This window comes from Protopterus annectens, chromosome 2.part1 (genome assembly GCF_019279795.1).
Source record: "Protopterus annectens isolate FY-2018-M chromosome 2.part1, PAN1.0, whole genome shotgun sequence".
NCBI lineage: Eukaryota > Metazoa > Chordata > Ceratodontiformes > Protopteridae > Protopterus > Protopterus annectens.
Window position 1 is genome coordinate 721,299,681 of NC_056729.1, and position 17,979 is coordinate 721,317,659.

Genomic DNA, 17,979 nt, shown 5'->3' on the forward strand with positions numbered 1-17,979 from the left:
TAACCTCCTCTCAGACACACAACATGGCTTCAGGCCTAAGCATAGAACCACATCTGCCCTCATTAGCTTCACAGACATGATAAACCAGTCAAGAAGCAATGGCCTTATGTTTCATCAGTTTTCCTAGACATGTCAAAAGCATTTGACACTGTTTGCACCAAAAAGTTCTGTACCAACTAGCCACCTTAAACCTCTCACAATCCACGCTGTCATGGTTCCATAGCTACTTGTCAGACAGACAGCAAGCTGTCAAATGGCTAGAGAATATATCCTCACTCGTACCAGTCTCAGTAGGTGTACCCCAAGGTTCCATACTTGGCCCACTTCTCTTTACAGTCTTTACAAATTATCTCAATTCAGCCACTACATCAGCTAACATTATAGAATATGTGGATGATTCTACACTCATCTGCTCAGCCGCCTCAATCCCTGAACCCCTGCATAAAACACAAAGAGCATTTACAGATGTACAGCACTACCTTTCCACCAAACAACTAATACTCAACCCCAAGTTCAAACTTCTGTTCTTTACCAACAATAAAATATCTCACCCCCCCATCTCATTCGCCATCTACTCCATTAACCACACTAAAATAGAGCCAGTAGAGCACAACAAACTACTAGGAGTCACCATGGACAAATCCCTCAGTTATGACCTGCACATATCCCAAACAATCAAGAAGGTCCACATAAAACTTGGGGCAATCTACAGAGCCAAAACATTCCTCACCCAAACCACCAAATAGCCATTGCCCAAAGCCATCTACTATCCACTGTTATATGTCTCTCCAATTTGTACAAATTTAAAGAAAACAAATCTAAATAAACTGGAAGCCTGCTACAACAAAATAGCCAGGTTTGCCACCAACCTCCCATTATGCCTTAAACAACTCATAATTTGCCATTCCATCTTCTGTCTACCAGATAAGTTTCCAGCACTTAAAAACATAATAAAAGCCTACACTAGCAATAGATCCCTGGCTATGCTCCTGCTCAACTCCAGGCTGGCCCCTCAGTATTTTTAGCACTACTCCTCCTACATTTATTCCTCTTTAATACTTATATTCCCTGACTCATTTCCTTTGGAACCTATCTCCAGCTAGCTACTGTATATTTTTATTCTAATTGTTTAATTTGGTGAGGCTACCACCCCACCCATAAGTAGTGTAGTTTCTAATGTATTACATTCAAGGACCAACAATTATAATATGTAATATCTGTGACTAACCATCCTCACTGTATTATTTGTATTACTGTTGCTTGTTTTTTGTTTACTATGTAACCTGGCATTTTTTTACACTTTATGCTAACACTGTTTACTATGTAACCTTGAGCTTTTCTCCCTGGGCCTCCACTGAAAACGGGACTTTTTGGGCTCAGTCGAACACCCCCAGTAAACAAATGTAAAATATATAAATATCTTTGTGACTATCAGCAGGCTCCTTAGGATGAAATGAGTGGGTGTGTCTTATTAGGGCCCAGTATCTAGTACTCCTATGCTCTGAAACCCAGTTGTATAAATCATCCAAACATCTCATATGGGTAGCCATGATCCCTAAAAACCTGGTTCATATAGTTAGCTTCTTTTTGAAAAATGTCATCATCTGAGACTACTCTACTCAAGTGAATCAGATGTCCTTTAACTACATTTTTTTGCCACAAGGGATGTCGGCTTCCAAAATGTAAATAGGCATTGGAAAAAGTCTGTTTACTATAGATATTGGACTAATATCTGTACTTCTCCACATTATTATATACGGTGGCATCTTAAAAGTAATAGCATTGTTGTGCTGTTGGTGAGTAAACTGTAAGAAATCAGTTGAATTACTGAGAAATTCAATGAAGTCCATCAACTCAGTAACACTTCCCCTCTACAGATTGAATATATCATCCAAATATCTCATATAGCTCACATCAGTGAAAAAGACAGACTTGAAGACAGTGTTGGTTTCCCAAGTGCATAGTACCATATTTGCAAGGCTATGCCCATTGCAATTCCCTTGTGCTGCTTGTAATATTTGCCTATGAAGTAGACAAAATTGTTAGTAAGCACAGTTTCCATACACTGATAAATGAAACTGGTGTTATTACTGTTCAACTCTGTCCCTTTGACTATAACTTCTAAAAACCGTTCCAGGCCTTGATTGTGGGTTATTGCTGAAAAGAGATCTATAGTGTTTGGAACGAAAGTGTTAAAACAGGATTACAAATATTCACTGTAATATCTATGCAGCATTTTGTTGTATTTATTTAAAAGAGCATAACTATTTTGTAAATAAATCCTATCCATACAATGAAAAAAGAAGATGCCACCCAAACCATAAGTGAGACCTACAATCCATGAAAAAGCAAAAGTGCAATAAAATATTTATATTAAGCATTTCTACCCACCTGAATTGGACACCTAATGTTAGAGCTAAAAATATTATATTAACAAATCTGCATCCATCTTGTAGTGTCCTTCAGCAGCTGCATTAGTGTGCCAAAATGAGTGTACACATTATAGGCCCTGTGTAAAGCAAACACTCATTTCCATAGCATCTAAGAATGTTGTACTAGAAAAGTGATCACTGACCTAGAGTTCTTTGATGTATAAAAGCAGCTAATATTTTGATAGCCAGGATAAATATCACTGGGGAGAGTGGGCATCCTTGACAGGTACCAGTTGAAATAAAGATGACCGCTGAAATATGTCCATTAGTGTTAATTTTTACATAAGGGTCTAAATACAATAGTTTGCATTTGTCTTTAAAATCCTCCCTTCATACCCTGCTAATTATATATATTAACTAAGAGACTGTACAATCCACAGGAAGGGGAATATTTTCCTATCAAGGGATTGTTGATTTCACACACCTGTCAACCATCTGTCCGCATCAACCAAATGGTGTTGACCAAACAGATGCCAACGTAGCTGGTCATTCAAACAACTGTCTGCAAGCTATAGATATCTATATCTATATATCTATATAACATGCTTCCAAGGTGCTTTGTATGGGTTAACAGTGGTTTGTTGTGCTTGCCTTAGTTAAGTATTTTTTCTCCATTCAGCTACACTTAATGTGCTTGGGGGTTTAAATGCTGTGGTGGATGGGGAATACATTGGATACTTTGTAGAAGCAGAGATATTCTACCTATTGACTTGAGCTGGACACTGTGATATTATCATACCATGCCAGCAGGCCATTTTCCAGGCTAACCTCTGTGAAAAACGAATATGTTATAGTTTAGCATACCTTATTGGACCTGTTTACTTTGACTATGTGCCTGTGTGCAGCACACTTTTGACAATTATTTTTTCATTTTCTTTATCTGTGTTTCATTATTTGCTCATTTGCTTGCATGATGTTATTTACCTCTGTTTATACAGTCATTTGCATATACTACATCATTTACGGAGCAGGCTGACAGGCTGCAGTTTCTGCCCTTGAAATGACACCACCTTATGTGTTGCCACTAAACAATGCCAGAAGTCTAAACCTCAAGATGCATGCACTCAAGACTCTTCTCAGTATGGAGAATATCGATATCTGTGCAGTAACAAAAACCTGGTTCAAGGCTCCCAAGAGCACCCCAGCACTAACAGGTTATACTTCGTACCATGCTTTCCGGCCCCAAAACTCGGACCGAACCACAAAAGGAGGAGGAGTATCCATATTTATCAAAGATACCCACACCTCCAGGTTAGTGGCACTGCACGAAGCATCGGAGACCATCCATGTGCAACTAACCGTGGGCAAAACTGCCTTTCAGTTTGTAGCCTGCTACAGACCATCCTCCCAAACACAGGAACCTCACTCGGCTTTCCTGAGAACACTGGAGAATATGAAGGTCTCTCCAAACACCATTATATTGGGTGACTTCAACTACCCAAACATTGATTGTGAAAACTACTCAAGCTCAAACACCCTTGCCCAACGGTTCCTAGAATTTATAAACTCAAATGCTATGGAACAACTGGTCACCACTCCCACAAGAGGGGAAAATATATTGGATCTGGTCACCACCAACATGGGGTCTCTATGTTCCACACCAGAGGTATACCCCTCTAAGATCAGACCATAAACTAATCTCACTGGACATCCATATTCCATCCCCACCCCTAGTCAAGGAAATCACGGTGAAGAACTTCTCAAAAGCAAACTTCACACTTCTCAAAACCGAGGTGGAATCCTTCAAAGCCCCCAGGCCAGTGGAAAATACGTCCCAAAATGCAGAATCCTTTACAAAAGCATTCTATGGACACCTACAGGAATGCATGGAACATGCTATCCCAAATAAAACCAAGACTCACTCCTCCAAAGGCAGGAGACCTGTCTGGTGGACCCCTGCCATAAATAAGCTATACAACAGAAGGAGAAAGCTACTACATGATAGAGCAAAACACCAAAAAGGGAAGGCGTCTCTGATCAGTACTAGTAAGAAACTACGATCCCTCATAAAATCATCTAAGGCCAGCTTCAAAAGAAAAATTGCACAAGACACTAAAGGTAATCACAAGGCCTTCTTTAGTTATGTCAGAAACCTGGGAGGCAACTCTCAGATATGCTCTGAGTTAGTGCAAAATGACAAAAAATACACTGAACCCACAGACATTGCAAACATCCTGGCAGAAAGGTTCAGTGCAAACTTCTCCCCCCCCCCCAAAAGAGCAAATGTCTATCCCAACAGAGTGTAGCCTTCCTGAGATCGCAGATGCACATGTGAGAGCTGGCCTCTCCAAAGCAAAAAACACAGCATCAATGGGACCAGATGATGTCCCGGACTGCATCTTACACGAGCTCCAAGAAGAACTAAACCCTCATATAAAGTCACTGTTCAATCTCAGCCTTACTACAGGATATGTACCCAAGTAATGGCATACAGCAACAGTGGTCCCACTCCACAAAGTTGGTGCCACAACAGACTCCGGAAACTATCGCCCTATAAGCCTGACTAGCCTGGTCCGCAAAGGTATGGAGAGTATCTTCATGGAAATCATAAACAAAGACATTGGGAACCTCCAGACACTGGATCCTACCCAATTCGGCTTTGTTAAGGGCAGATCTTGCCTCTTGAACCTGGTCGACTTCTTTGAAACAGTTACCAAAGCCATAGATGAAGGAAAGGTAGTCCACACAGCCTACCTGGACCTCGCAAAAGCCTTCAATGCAATACCCCACTCGAGCATCATAAATAAGCTCACCAGCTTAAATATCAACCCCTATGTCACAAGATGGGTCACAAACTGGCTCAGGGATAGAACCCACATGGTCAGAATAGCAGGTGCCATGTCAGACTCTAAACCAGTTACAAGTGGCATCCCACAAGGCTCAGTCCTGGGACCTCTCTTGTTCGGTATATATTTCTCTGAGGTACAGGCTAACATGGGTGGACTATGGCTGACCAAGTTCGCAGATGACTGCAAACTGGGTGCCGTAATCGACTCTCTGGCTGACACAAGCATCCTCCAAAAGGGTCTCACAGAGACGGATAACTGGTGCCAGAGCCATGGCCTAAAGCTAAATGCCAAAAGTGCATAGTCATCCCCTTTGGGAAAAACAAAGTGCCCACAAATTACCACATAGGTGGTAATCCATTAAGTACGGAAGAAGTAATTAGGGACTTGGGGACCCAAGTAGATAGCAATCTCTCCTTTGACAATCACATTGCCAAAGTGGTTAGAAAGACCTTCTATATAGCCCACCTTATCACGAAAGGGTTCACATCTAGATCAAGAGAGGTCATTGTGCCCCTCTACTCATCACTTATCAGGCCCATAATTGAATACAATACCCCATTTGGGATGTAGCTTACTCGACACCTGTAGCAACTGGAAAGACTCCAAAAGTACCTCACCAAGAGGATCAAGGGGCTCAAACAGATGCCCTATGCAGTTCGGCTAAAGAAACTCCAGCTCTACTCAGTTGCGTACCGCCTACTCAGAGGCGATCTGTGTCTAACATATAAAGCCATGTCCAACCCAGAATTAATGGACATGCTTCACCTCAGGAAATCCAAATCCCTTAGAGCTACATGCTCCAGGGGCTTGAACCTCAGCAAAGAAATAAATAGGACATACTGGAGGGACAGATTCATATCCCAGAGGCTCCTCTCACTCTGGAACAAAATCCCAATCCATGTTAGGCAGAGCCCCTCACTGACCCTCTTCAAGAGAAATCTTGACGAGTGGGTGGGAGATTGTAAGTTTACACCTGGGATCTCTTCTGTGTCCCTGCTTGACAGAGGTACAGTAAACTAACCTTAAAATGGCTACCTTCTGTGACCTACTATACAGAGGCACAGTCAACTAATCTAAAAGGGTGGCGAAAACAAAACACACTCTGTCTAAGCTTATAAATGCCCTAGGGCAGATAGCCTAGTATCAACCTATGAACCTATGAACATATGGGATCGGAGCCGATACTCAGTTCTGACTTGGCCTATTTACAAGCTGGAAGCCTTCTGGTTGGCTCGTGGCTAGGTAGGTATCCCATGGTGCACCAGTACAATCCCCGGATCTCGTTTGCCACGTCGACGAGTTCGGTTGTGGTTCTCTTTGGCTCTGGCTAAGTGATTGCATTTATTTCCACTTTTACTACATTTTCTTGGCTGTTTAGTTTAAAATAGTTTAATATAGTTAAAACTGTTACTGCTTACAGTAATATTAACATAGTTGTTATTGTAGTTGCTATTAGAGTTGTTAGCTTTTACTTGCACCATTTGGTGCAATTTCTGGCCTTTGGCCTTTTCTTACTTCATTAGTATCCTGTGTACTGGTTGTTCTAGATTGGATTAGTGTAGGCGCCTTTTGTGCACTATTATTCTGTGTATGTTGTTAGAGTTTTTGGTGGCTTTCTGCTTGTTATTTAGCCTAATTAGCTTGTTGTTAGCATCATTGGATTGCTAATATTGTTAACAGCACTATGTTCTGTTTGTGCTTGAGATAAGCTTGAATTTGTGAATTTTCCCTCATTACTGTTCCTGTTGAGTGTGTGATATTTTCTTACTTTCTCTAACTTTTGGGTCTGTTTCAGTTAGAAGACCCTATCTCTTCCTTGCCCGGGCTAGGCCCATTTAACTTAGAGGACCTAGTCCTCATGGTGTCTTTTCCTTCCTGCAGGGCTAGGCCCATTTAAATTAAAGGACCTAGTCCTCCTTCTTCCCTTTCTCTGTGTGCGTGTGTCCTATCCCGCAGAATGTCTAAAGAGAGTAAGGATCATAAGCCATCCAGTTTTAAGAAATGTATTAAGTGCTCTCAAAAAATGTCTATAACAGATGGTCACGGTAACTGCATTTACTGTTTAGGGGCCATCCATTTTCAGGAGACCTGTTTATTTTGTCATGCATTTAGTCCTAGGGTGCTGCAGGAAAGGAAGAACAAGCTCATCCTAAAAGGTCTTCTTAAACCTTCCTTCGAGGAAGATTTGTTTAGTTCCTCATCATCCTCTAAATCTACCAAGGGAAAGTTAAAACCTTCTAAGAGGCCCTCCTTGGCAGTGGCTGGTGTCTCGGAGCCACCTCTTAAAGTTTCGAAAACTGTCTCATCAGCTCCACAGACCTTGCAGCCGACTGAGAGCGGTATTGTTGCAGGGTCTGTTCCAAGTATTTCAGAGCCGACTGCTGAGACTATAGAGACTGTTTCTCAGAGCCGATCTATGGCCCCCCTACCGGCCTCCTTGTTATTGAAGTCTCCTGTACCTCTGAGATCTTGATCTCCTACTATGTCATCCAGGTCTTCCAGGAGTTTATCGGAAGAAGATGTGGGGAGGGTAGTGCTGAGGCTTTTGAAGTTGTCTGCTTTGCCTAAATTGTTGTTGGCTCTGACCCAGTTGGCTCCAGAGCCACTCGAGCCCATTCAAGCCTCTGTGTTCATTCCTCCTCCGAGCCATGTTGGTCTTTCAGAGCTGGAGTGCTTGGTACCACCAGTGGAACCTTCGGCTCCAGCTCCCCTTGTGGCTGTTTCAGAGCTGAGTTCTGCTCCGACACTTTCAGTGCCATCTGTAGTGTCCAGGGGCCGAAGCTTTCTAGTCAGCTCCGACAGGGATGCTTGGAACTGAACTTCTTCGGTTCTGAGTCGTCCTCTCAGCGTGTCGGCTAGGGTGAGTTTGGACCCTGCGTCTATCTCAGAGCCAATAGCTTTGGCACTGATGGCTTCCTCGGTCTCCTCAGAGCTGGGGAGGTCCTTGGAGCTGGATAGGTCAGCATTCGAGATGATGAGGAGTGTGCTGTTCCAATCATCAGCTCCTACCAGAGGTACCAGCACTCTTCCCCTATAACACCTATGTCTGTCTCAGCTCCTACTCCCTCCAGTGGCATCAGAGACCCCCAGCCTCAGGAGCCACCAGCTGGTGGCCCTCACTTTTCCGAGACCTCCCTGGAATGTCCTTCTGAGGAGCCCCCATGGAAGAGGACTTGTAAGAGGAAGCATGTCGACTTTGCAGGATGAGTCTTTGACATCTGACACTGACCTCGAGGAGTTGGAAGGGTCCCCCAAGTCATCCTCTGATGATGTCTCCTTCGTAGACATTCTGGAGCTCCTTAAACAGAGGTGCAGCTGGCCTACTGTCACCCCTTCTGATGAGGAGTCGGTGTACATGAAAGCTTTCGGGTCTCAAAATTCTGCCTCTTGGGTGTCTCCACCCTTCGATGAACTGATGGATTTAGTTAGTCGAAAGGTGTGGGATACTCCTGATGCTATGGAGCCAGTCCCCAGGAAACTGAACCAGTTCCTTTCTGCCCCTCCAAGAAAAGACTTTTATCTAAAGGTGTGGCTGTTGATGCCATGTTGGTGGCGGTGGCCACTAAGAAGGAGCTAGCTGAAATTTATTCTTCTGTTCAACTGCCGAATAAGGAGTCTCAAACAATGGACAGATACGGAAAGCAAATCTTTTCTTCAGCAGCATTTACCCTTAGATCGCTGAATTACCTTACTCACTTTACGAGGCTTCAGAGATATCTCTTAAAGAGTTAGGGGACTCTTTACAAGGTACTTGCACTGAGGGAGTCCCTGACAAGGTTTCTGCCCAGTTGTTCACCTTGAACTCTATCGTTAACTCTTCCATACGGCTTATTTCATATGTGGCCGATGGAGCAAGTAGAGCAGTGGGTTCAGGAATTTCCCTAAGGCGTCATTCCTGGATGTGTTTATGTAACTTTGCGGAACCGTTTAAGTCTACATTTACCAATGCCCCCTTTGACGGTTCCTCATTATTTGGATCCAAGGTAAAGAACACTCTCACCTGGTGCGAGCAAGAAGGAAAACACTCTCTGCCATGGGAGTACGTTTTACTGTTCTTTCTAGACCATACCCTAAGGGTCAGAGGGGTGGTAAGATGTGGTTCAAGAAGTCCCAGAGGATTTTCCAGGAGGCACAAGGTGACTCCTCCTTCAGAGACAGAGGAGGAGGAGGAAATGGTAGATGTCACCCTAGAGGCAGGGGCAGCCCACAAAACCAGGGAGGTCATGATTCCTTTTGGGGCCGGCCTTACCAGCGCTCCTGATGTGGGGCCCAACTGTGCTTCTCTGGGGCCAGTCGGGGGTTGCATCTCTTTGTATCCAGAAGCCTGGCTAAGTATCACTCAAGACAAGTGGGTACAAAGAATTATTACCAGAGATTATGTCATACCCTTTTCTCTTCCACCTTTTGTTCCCAAGAAGATCCCAGATGTTCCACCCAGTCACAGGGATCAGGCAACTGTGGAGATCAACAAATTGCTGTCAAAAAGAGTCATCCAAACCATCCCAGCAGACCAAATAGGATCCGTAACTTACTCCAGATTCTTTTTAGTGCCAAAACGTACAGGAGACTAGAGGCCCATTCTGGACCTCAGTAGATTGAACGAATCAGTAAAGAAGGACAACTTCTGGATGGTAACACTGCATGAACAAATCAGTAAAGAAGGACAAGTTCTGGATGGTAACACTGCAGTCTATACTCCCGTTGTTAGGGAAAGACAATTGGATGTGCTCAATAGATCTCTAAGATGCCTACTACCACATAAAAATGGACAGGGCATCAAGGAATCATCTACACTTCTGGCTGGGAGCCAGTCACTACCAGTTCCATGCTCTGCCCTTTGGTCTCACCACAGCCGCCAGGGTGTTCACCAAATGTATGGCAGTAGTGGCAGCTCACCTGAGACATCTAGGATTGCAGGTGTTTCCATATTTGGATGACTGGCTCCTGACCACCCCCACCAGGCATCTACTCCTTCAGAGCAGGGATGCTACTAATCAGCTTTGTGCCCAGCTGGTAATCTCTATAAATTGGGAAAAATCTTCCGTATTGCCCTCTCAATCTGTGATTTTTATAGGCACAGAGATAGACACAGTAAACATGGTGGCTCGTCTTCCTGCCAAAAGGGCACAAAACCTTAGTCTTCAAATTCAGCATCTTCTCCCCTTACGAAGGGTCAAAGCCAAGATTATTCTGTAGCTCCTTGGGACCGTGGCTTCCACCATACTGTTAGTGCCACTAGCCAGGTTACACATGAGAATTCTTCAGTGGCTTCTGTCATCCCAAAGGTCCTTTCAGCACCTTCCATTATCTTATCACATTCTGCTGACAGAATCTTGCAAGACGGACCTCCTTTGGTGGACATTACCCAATCAACTGACCTATTGCAATACAGTCAGACAACATGTCGGTAGTATGGTATATCAACAAACAGGGCGGAACCAGGTCTTACCCACTCTGTCGAGAGGCCATGCGAGTTTGGAAATGGGTGATATCTTCCCAGTGTTTTCTGGTGGCAATGCACATCCCAGGGATGACCAACGTGATAGCCGACAAGCTCAGCCGGGCTATCCTGATGCCTCACAAGTGGTCTCTGAAGCAGGAAACAGCGGAACAGATTTTCCACAGGTGGGGACAGCCTTGCTGTGATCTCTTTGCCAGCCCAATCAATGCCAAATGCAGCAGCTACTTTCCCTTATCCTCCCTCTGGGGGAGTCACCCAGAGACACATGTAATCATGATTGGCCCCTGGGTCTCCTGTATGCTTTTCCTCCCTTTCCTCTCATTCCCAAGGTTATTCAGAAAGTGAAATGGCTGGGATGCAAACTGATCCTCATTGCTCCTTACTGGCCTTGTCAGGTTTGGTTCCCCTTCCTCGGGCCTCTTCTCCTGGACGATCCTTGGATTCCGGACCCAGTTCCAGACCTGCTGACTCACATGTCAGGTTTGCTTCACCCCTCCTTACACATCCTCAATTTGACAGCGTGGCTGCTCCAGTTCCATCCCTAGTCAGGCTTCATGACTTCTCTCCTTCCATGACTCATATCCTTACGTCTTCTCATAAACCTTCCACTAGGAGACTATATTCCAGTAAATGGAAAAGATTTTCTCTTTGGACTGAGAAAATGGATATTGAACCCTACACTACCTCCATTCCAGTGGTTTTGGAATTTCTTTCTGAACTTTTTCACCAAGGATCTGCGGCTGTCACTATCAGAGTTCAATTAGCAGTGATTTCAAATGTTCATCTAGGTTTCCCAGATTCTAATTTGATGTCTCATAAACTGTGCAAAACCTTCCTTAAAGGTGCCACTTTGTTTAGACCACCTGTTCAAGAACCTATGGCCTCATGGGATTTAACTTTTGTGTTATCTAAATTAACATCTCCGCCCTTTGAGCCTTCTCTTTCATCCTCTTTGAAATTTTTGCCATGGAAGACGTTTTTGGTGATTATCACATCTGCCAGACGGGTGTCAGAATTGCAAGCTTTGTCTGTTAAACTGCCTTATCTGATTTTTCACAAAGACAGGGTATCCCTTCGTACTAATCCCTCCTTTGTCCCCAAGGTCTGCTCCCATGCCACTTTGAATCAGTCCATAGAACTTCCGGTTTTCTTTCCAAATCACTCCAACGCAGCTGAGTACAGGTTTCACCAGCTGGATGTCCATAGACAATTACATTTTTATTTGCACTGGACTAAAGACATCAGAAAATCAGATCAATTATTAATTTCCTTTTCCAAATCCACATTGGGCTTATCAGTTTCCAAAGTGACTCTCTCTAACTGATTTCTAGCTGTATAGCTTATGTTTACAATTCTGAGGGTAAACCTTTACCCTTTAAAACCAAGGCTCATTCTACCAGATCTCAGACTAACTCTGCAGCCTTTGAAGCCAGGGTCCCACTTGATAATATTTGTGCAGCTGCTACGTGGGCTACCCCTCACACTTTTATTACTCATTACAAATTAGATTTAACCTCCAGGGGTAGAGCATCTTTTGGTTCCACAGTGCTCAGGAGTGTTTTTCCTTGAGCCACCCAAGAATAAGGTGCTAGGGACACTGTCCCATATGTAAATAATGAAGGTGACATAGGACTACAGAACATAAAGCAGTTATGTACTTACCATAACATTCCATGTTTGTAGTCCATCTCACCCTTCATTCTTATGAACCCGCCCTCCTGCCCCCATCCTAGAAGTACCTGGAGACAGAAAAATATTAATTTCATTATTTATGGAGACCTTTTAGTATTGGCTTCTTTCTGTATGTTATTATTTCTTCTAGTCAGCAGCAAACAAGATCTGGGGATTGTACTGGTGCACCATGGGATACCTACCTAGCCACGAGCCAACCAGAAGTCTTCCAGCTTGTAAATAGGCCGAGTCGGCTCCGATCTCATATGTAAAGAATGAAGGGTGAGATGCACTACAAACATGGAATGTTATGGTAAGTACATAACTTCTTTTTATTTAACCTTGAACTTTGATGCCATCACTTTAGTCATCCCTCTGTGTTCCATCTGCCAGGAATCCTCAAGGTGCTAGTCACAAAATACAACTTGTGCTGTCATGCAGACTATGGCAGGAATTCCACAAACTGAAGTAATACAAGTTAAACTGAAGGACACTGTGGTGATTACTTAACTAAAAGAGAATATAATGTTCCGAGAATGGCACATCTGTAGTGCTAAAGCCATCTAAGACATATTAAATGTAAGGACTCACTTATTAACGGTTGTCTTTGCAGATAGCACTGAATAATTTAAATAGCATGGGAAAAACTGGAAGGAAATTTTGTATGTGGACTGCTGTAAGAGATTCTTATCTCAAACATAATAACTGTCAGTAAATGCCCACTTTTTTTCCTCATTTCTTTCACAATGCAAATGTTATTTATTCCTAATTGAGAGATGTAAGTTGGGAGCTATGCACAAATCAGCAGCACACCTTCATTCATTTGTAGTGCAGGCTTACTGCATGTGCTTCTGTTTTAGTAATACTTGCAATGCATTTATCACTTAGTCATTTTTTAAGAAAGATTTACAAATGATATTGCTGTTCATGCTTACTTGGTGTTACTACTGTTTATTGTGTCAGTGCATTCCCCATAAATTTTGTTTCACTTTTTCTGTGATATTTTAAAAGTTACAAGCTATAACATCTTCATTGCAGCAGAGATCTTGACTTGTCCAGGTCTACCTTAAAACTGGAAAGATGGTTCAGTAGTAAATTTAAACAGTCAGCAAACTGACCAGTTAGCAAATAAGAATGAATGACTAAAATAATTGTCACTGTAATGCATTTTTACCTCAGATTACTCTGATTTTCTAGAGCCTAGAGCAGTTTTGATCATTATTGTTCAGTCTTTAGTTGGTCATAACATTTTTCTGCTTAGACCTTAAATTTCCTTTTCTTTCACGTTGCAGAAGCTGACATGCTGGAGTTTCTCTGTCACAGGAGGACAGGCTGATATAATGTGACTTAAGATAATGGCATGGCAGAGGCATCAGTAATATGTATTTACAATGAGTTGCTGCTTTGCAAATTGATATACATAATGCTAATTGATACACATAACACAGTATTGTGCAATGAGTGTAATGGATTGTATAGAAAGTAATCAAAAAGCTACTACTTCTGAAATATGCTGATTATGCGTTTACGTCAGAAGTGAGTAAAGGGACAGAATAAAACTATGTAGCAGTATTTTCGCCTGGACCATGCATTTTGTTTGCCAACCTTCATTTCATGCCCTTTACTAGTGATATAGCAATTACACACTTCAGCTTAGTCAAAACCTGCTGTTACAAAGGCTGGCTTTTTTGGTGTGAATGCTGTCTCTTGCTTCATAAAGGTTAGATTAGCTCTGACTTCTCTGTGATTGTGAAATAGACAAAAGCAGTACCGAAAACTGATTGATAAGAGTGCAATGCAGTTCATCATAGCAGGCAAAAACAGTAACTTTAGCCATTTAGGATGTTTTCTCTATCCTTTTGGTGGGGTAAACCATGGAGTTAGCATATTTAAGTGTAAAAGTGTGAACTGAAGCCCCAGATGAGGCTTCGGTGAGCTTTGACACCCTGCAAAAAATATATATTTTAGTGGTTTGTTTGCTTTGCATTTGTTTTATTAGGTTCATTTTTCTAAATTTGATATTTATTTATCTCATATTTACTTGTTTCTTCAGTTGTATTTCAGTTTTGATGGTTGCTTTGCTTAGAATGTCTTTGTCGTGTCCATCCATTGAATAAATTAATAAACCAACTTACTTTGTCGACAGTTAAGTTACTGAATATTTTGACAAGCATTATATTTTACAGTTTCACTTTTTCATTTCATAAATCACCTATTTTTTTCCTTTGTCTTCAGAAGTGTCTTTTAATGGAGTCCAAAGCTTGTGTCCATGGCACTTATGAGTTTTTCTTGCAAGCTCTGTTGCTTAGATTTCTTTAATGTTATTTGATTATTGTTTAGCTGAGTATGTGATCTGATCCCAGACAAACCTTTATTAACTAGAGTATAAGCCGTGTTTGGCACCAGTACGGTAAAGTATTCTTGAACTATGTTTTTTAGCTGTTTTACTTAATGAAAGTGGTGTTGTATTTTAGAATTGTGTTACTGTGCCATCTACAGTTTCTCTCAGCTAATAAACTAAGGATGCTCTAAGCATAGATGTTGCCATTTCTCAGTACTGATAACATTATGTTAAAATGCTTTCTTAACTCAAAAAGTCACTAAGTTGTCTGTCAGAACAACTTTTCTTGTAGAATATGCCATTTAGCGGTTACAGTCCATGCAATTGATATTTATTGACGTGAAACTTAGGGAGCATCCTTTACAATACATGCATAGGAATAGTATCGGTATGTCTCTCAAACAGCATCACCTAACATAGCTGCATCCCCAAATATACATGTCAGTGCTAGTAATCAGTATGCTACAGTATATGCTACTTATTTCATATTCCTAGACATGGCTGATAACATCCAGTAGCACAAATATGTATCCAACTTCACAGACAAATCTATTTAAATGTAAATACATATAAATAATAAGACTTAGGTTATGGAACCAGAACATGTGCTGATAAAAACTGTTTTTTTTTTCAGCTTGACAAAATATTAGATGCACAAGAGCTTCAAAGTGCCAAGTCAGGAAATGTGATCCATGATGAGCATCTTTTCATTGTCACACATCAAGGTAAATTTTCTGAAAGAAATCTGCATTCTATTTAGATGTATTTAAAATTCATTGGTTCATTTCTACTTCTTTGCTTAGTTTATAAACTCTGGGGGTGGGGTTAAGTGACCCTTATTTCTATCCTCTGGATATATTTTATTTATTTTTTAAACCTCTGCCTCTGAAGGGCCCAACTGCATGGTGCCAAGTCTTGCACTCAGTTGTTCCATTCATTCTGCAGGAGCAGAAGCTAGACATCCCCAGGCTATGAAAAACTCTTATGGCCCATTCATTCCTGCCTGGGAAGCCTTATTGGCCCATATGTTCCCACAGAAACAAGAGTTAGATGATAAGGAGTGGGTCAGTTAAGGGGTCCCTTGGGACAGCATACCCCTAGATTGCTTGCAGATTTGTAATGAATGCTTGGTCAGAGGAGGAGTTGTGCATACTGTTATACACAGCTGCATTCCCTGACATAGCAGAGAAGTCCCTGTCTGCTGCAGTGGGAACTAATTTGGCCACTACAGGTGGCCAATACACTCAGCCATAGCTGTGTGTCACCAGTGCTGCACTCCTACCAGAATCCCTCTCCCTGTGGAGAAACAAGCTGGTGTCAGCCACAGGAGTTCATCCTACCATGCCCAGTTCCTCAGACACTCGTGCAACTAATCAACATGGCTCATCTGGGACCTCGTCCTTTTACACCAAACATATATTTTATTTTTGGGTGACTGTCATCAATCAGAATCAACAATTAATAATCACATACCTAGACACAGTGTTTAAAAATGCTAAATAAACTTTATTTATACTGTCACAAATTCCTTAATCAGCAAAATAAGAAACATTTTCCCTAGAGGGACCAATATGAGTTTAACAATTATGCCTTGCTGTAGATTATACTAAATCTAGTATCTTTAAATTACATTGTATTGTCCGTGCATATACCAGATGGAAATATGTGTATGTGGCTGATGGTCAAAGACATCAATATTTATGATAAAACATACATGCCATCTATTATAATTTGCCATCCCACTCTGAATATGTACATAACAAGACTGTGCAAGAAAACAGACTGCATATCATAATGATGTACATGATATGACGTTACACATTTATATGTCCTTCCCATATGCAAATGGGAAGTGTGTACTACATGCATGGATATGATAGTTCTCATGGTATATTCTGTAAGGGTGTGATGAACATGTAAGCAATCCTGCCAAGAATACAAGGAACAAATGTAATGTGTGTGTGTGTGTGTGTGTGTGTGTGTGTGTGTGTGTGTGTGTGTGTGTGTGTGTGTGTGTGTGTGTGTGTGTGTGTGTGTGTATGTATACTTGTGTAAATTTTTTATTTTCTTATCTTTAATTCTATTCATAAGTCATCACACTATCTTTAGGCCCCCAAGTAGATGTTATAATTATTCATGACTGCACACTATACCCATTAGGACTCTGATCTGAACTTATGTATGACATTAGCCATGAGTGTCATGTAGGTGTTCCATAATGCTACTGATATTAGCATTGATATAAAATGATAATCTGTGGGAACATGGTATTCTCCCAGTTCCCATAACTACCATCAGTAAGCCTATGGATTCCTTTCTTTTCTGTCTGTCTGTCTGTCTGTCTGAAGCAAAAGCACATTATAATCCTGAGCACTGCTGGAATAAATAGATTGCATCCTTTATGGTCTCCCTGTTGCAAGGACATGCTATAGTGATAATCACAGCTGGCATACTAAGAGCATCCAATACTTTTCATCTGTGTCACAACTAAACTATGACATAAAAAGTCACACAGTCTCCCTACTAATTAAACCAAGTAGCCAAAGTTATCTTTAGTAATTAAGTAGTACCACTTATATGCGTTTCCTATGTTCATCTCAGTAAAATACCCATGAAACCCTCTACCTTAGAATCCATTAATTCCTTGTTGGCAGCTATCAGCAATTTCCTTATATCTCTCTATTGATAGGTGCTACCTGTATTCTGTACAAGGGCAGGAACAAGTCTATCTTTTCAGGTACCAGAAATGAGAACTTAGCATCTCAGTGGTCACAGTATAGGTCAACAGTTGAAGTTCTGATGTTATGTGATAACTGATAGCAAGTAGTTGACTTGAGCCATTGTATGCATCTCCTAAAGTAGCTAAACTCACAAATGACCAGAGAAGCACGTATGAACCTCTTAATTTCTATGATCAAATGTTGGCAGTTTTGAAATAAACTACAATGATCTGCTAAACAGATATATATTTACTTTTTGAAAGAAGACAGCAGTCACCCAGAAATGATAACTACCTTAAGATGCAGAGGTAGATTGTAGGATGCCAAATAAGGTGGGAATTGTGACATGGGAGTAGTTTGATGTACTTTGTCAGACTTGACTATACATTAATTTTATTGGGTATTATTTTGCTCATTTTCAGATGTTAAAAATCATAGGATCATATGAAGTTACTAGGCTAATGACCATCGGGCCCTTTCAAACCTAGCCACGTTCTACCCTTATTTCCATGATCAGCACGTATTGTCCCTGTCCAAGTGTCCAAGAGGAACACAGGTGGAACCC

General features: G+C 41.6%; 1 protein-coding gene across 1 annotated transcript in view; it reads left to right on the top strand.

The window, feature by feature from the left end:
* Positions 1-17,979, top strand: part of TDO2 (tryptophan 2,3-dioxygenase) — a 500,634-nt gene that overhangs the window by 246,616 nt on the left and 236,039 nt on the right. The window contains exon 3 of the mRNA XM_044062443.1: positions 15,329-15,419. Within this exon, the coding sequence (XP_043918378.1) occupies positions 15,329-15,419 (91 nt within the window). The remainder of the gene's footprint in view (positions 1-15,328; positions 15,420-17,979) is intronic.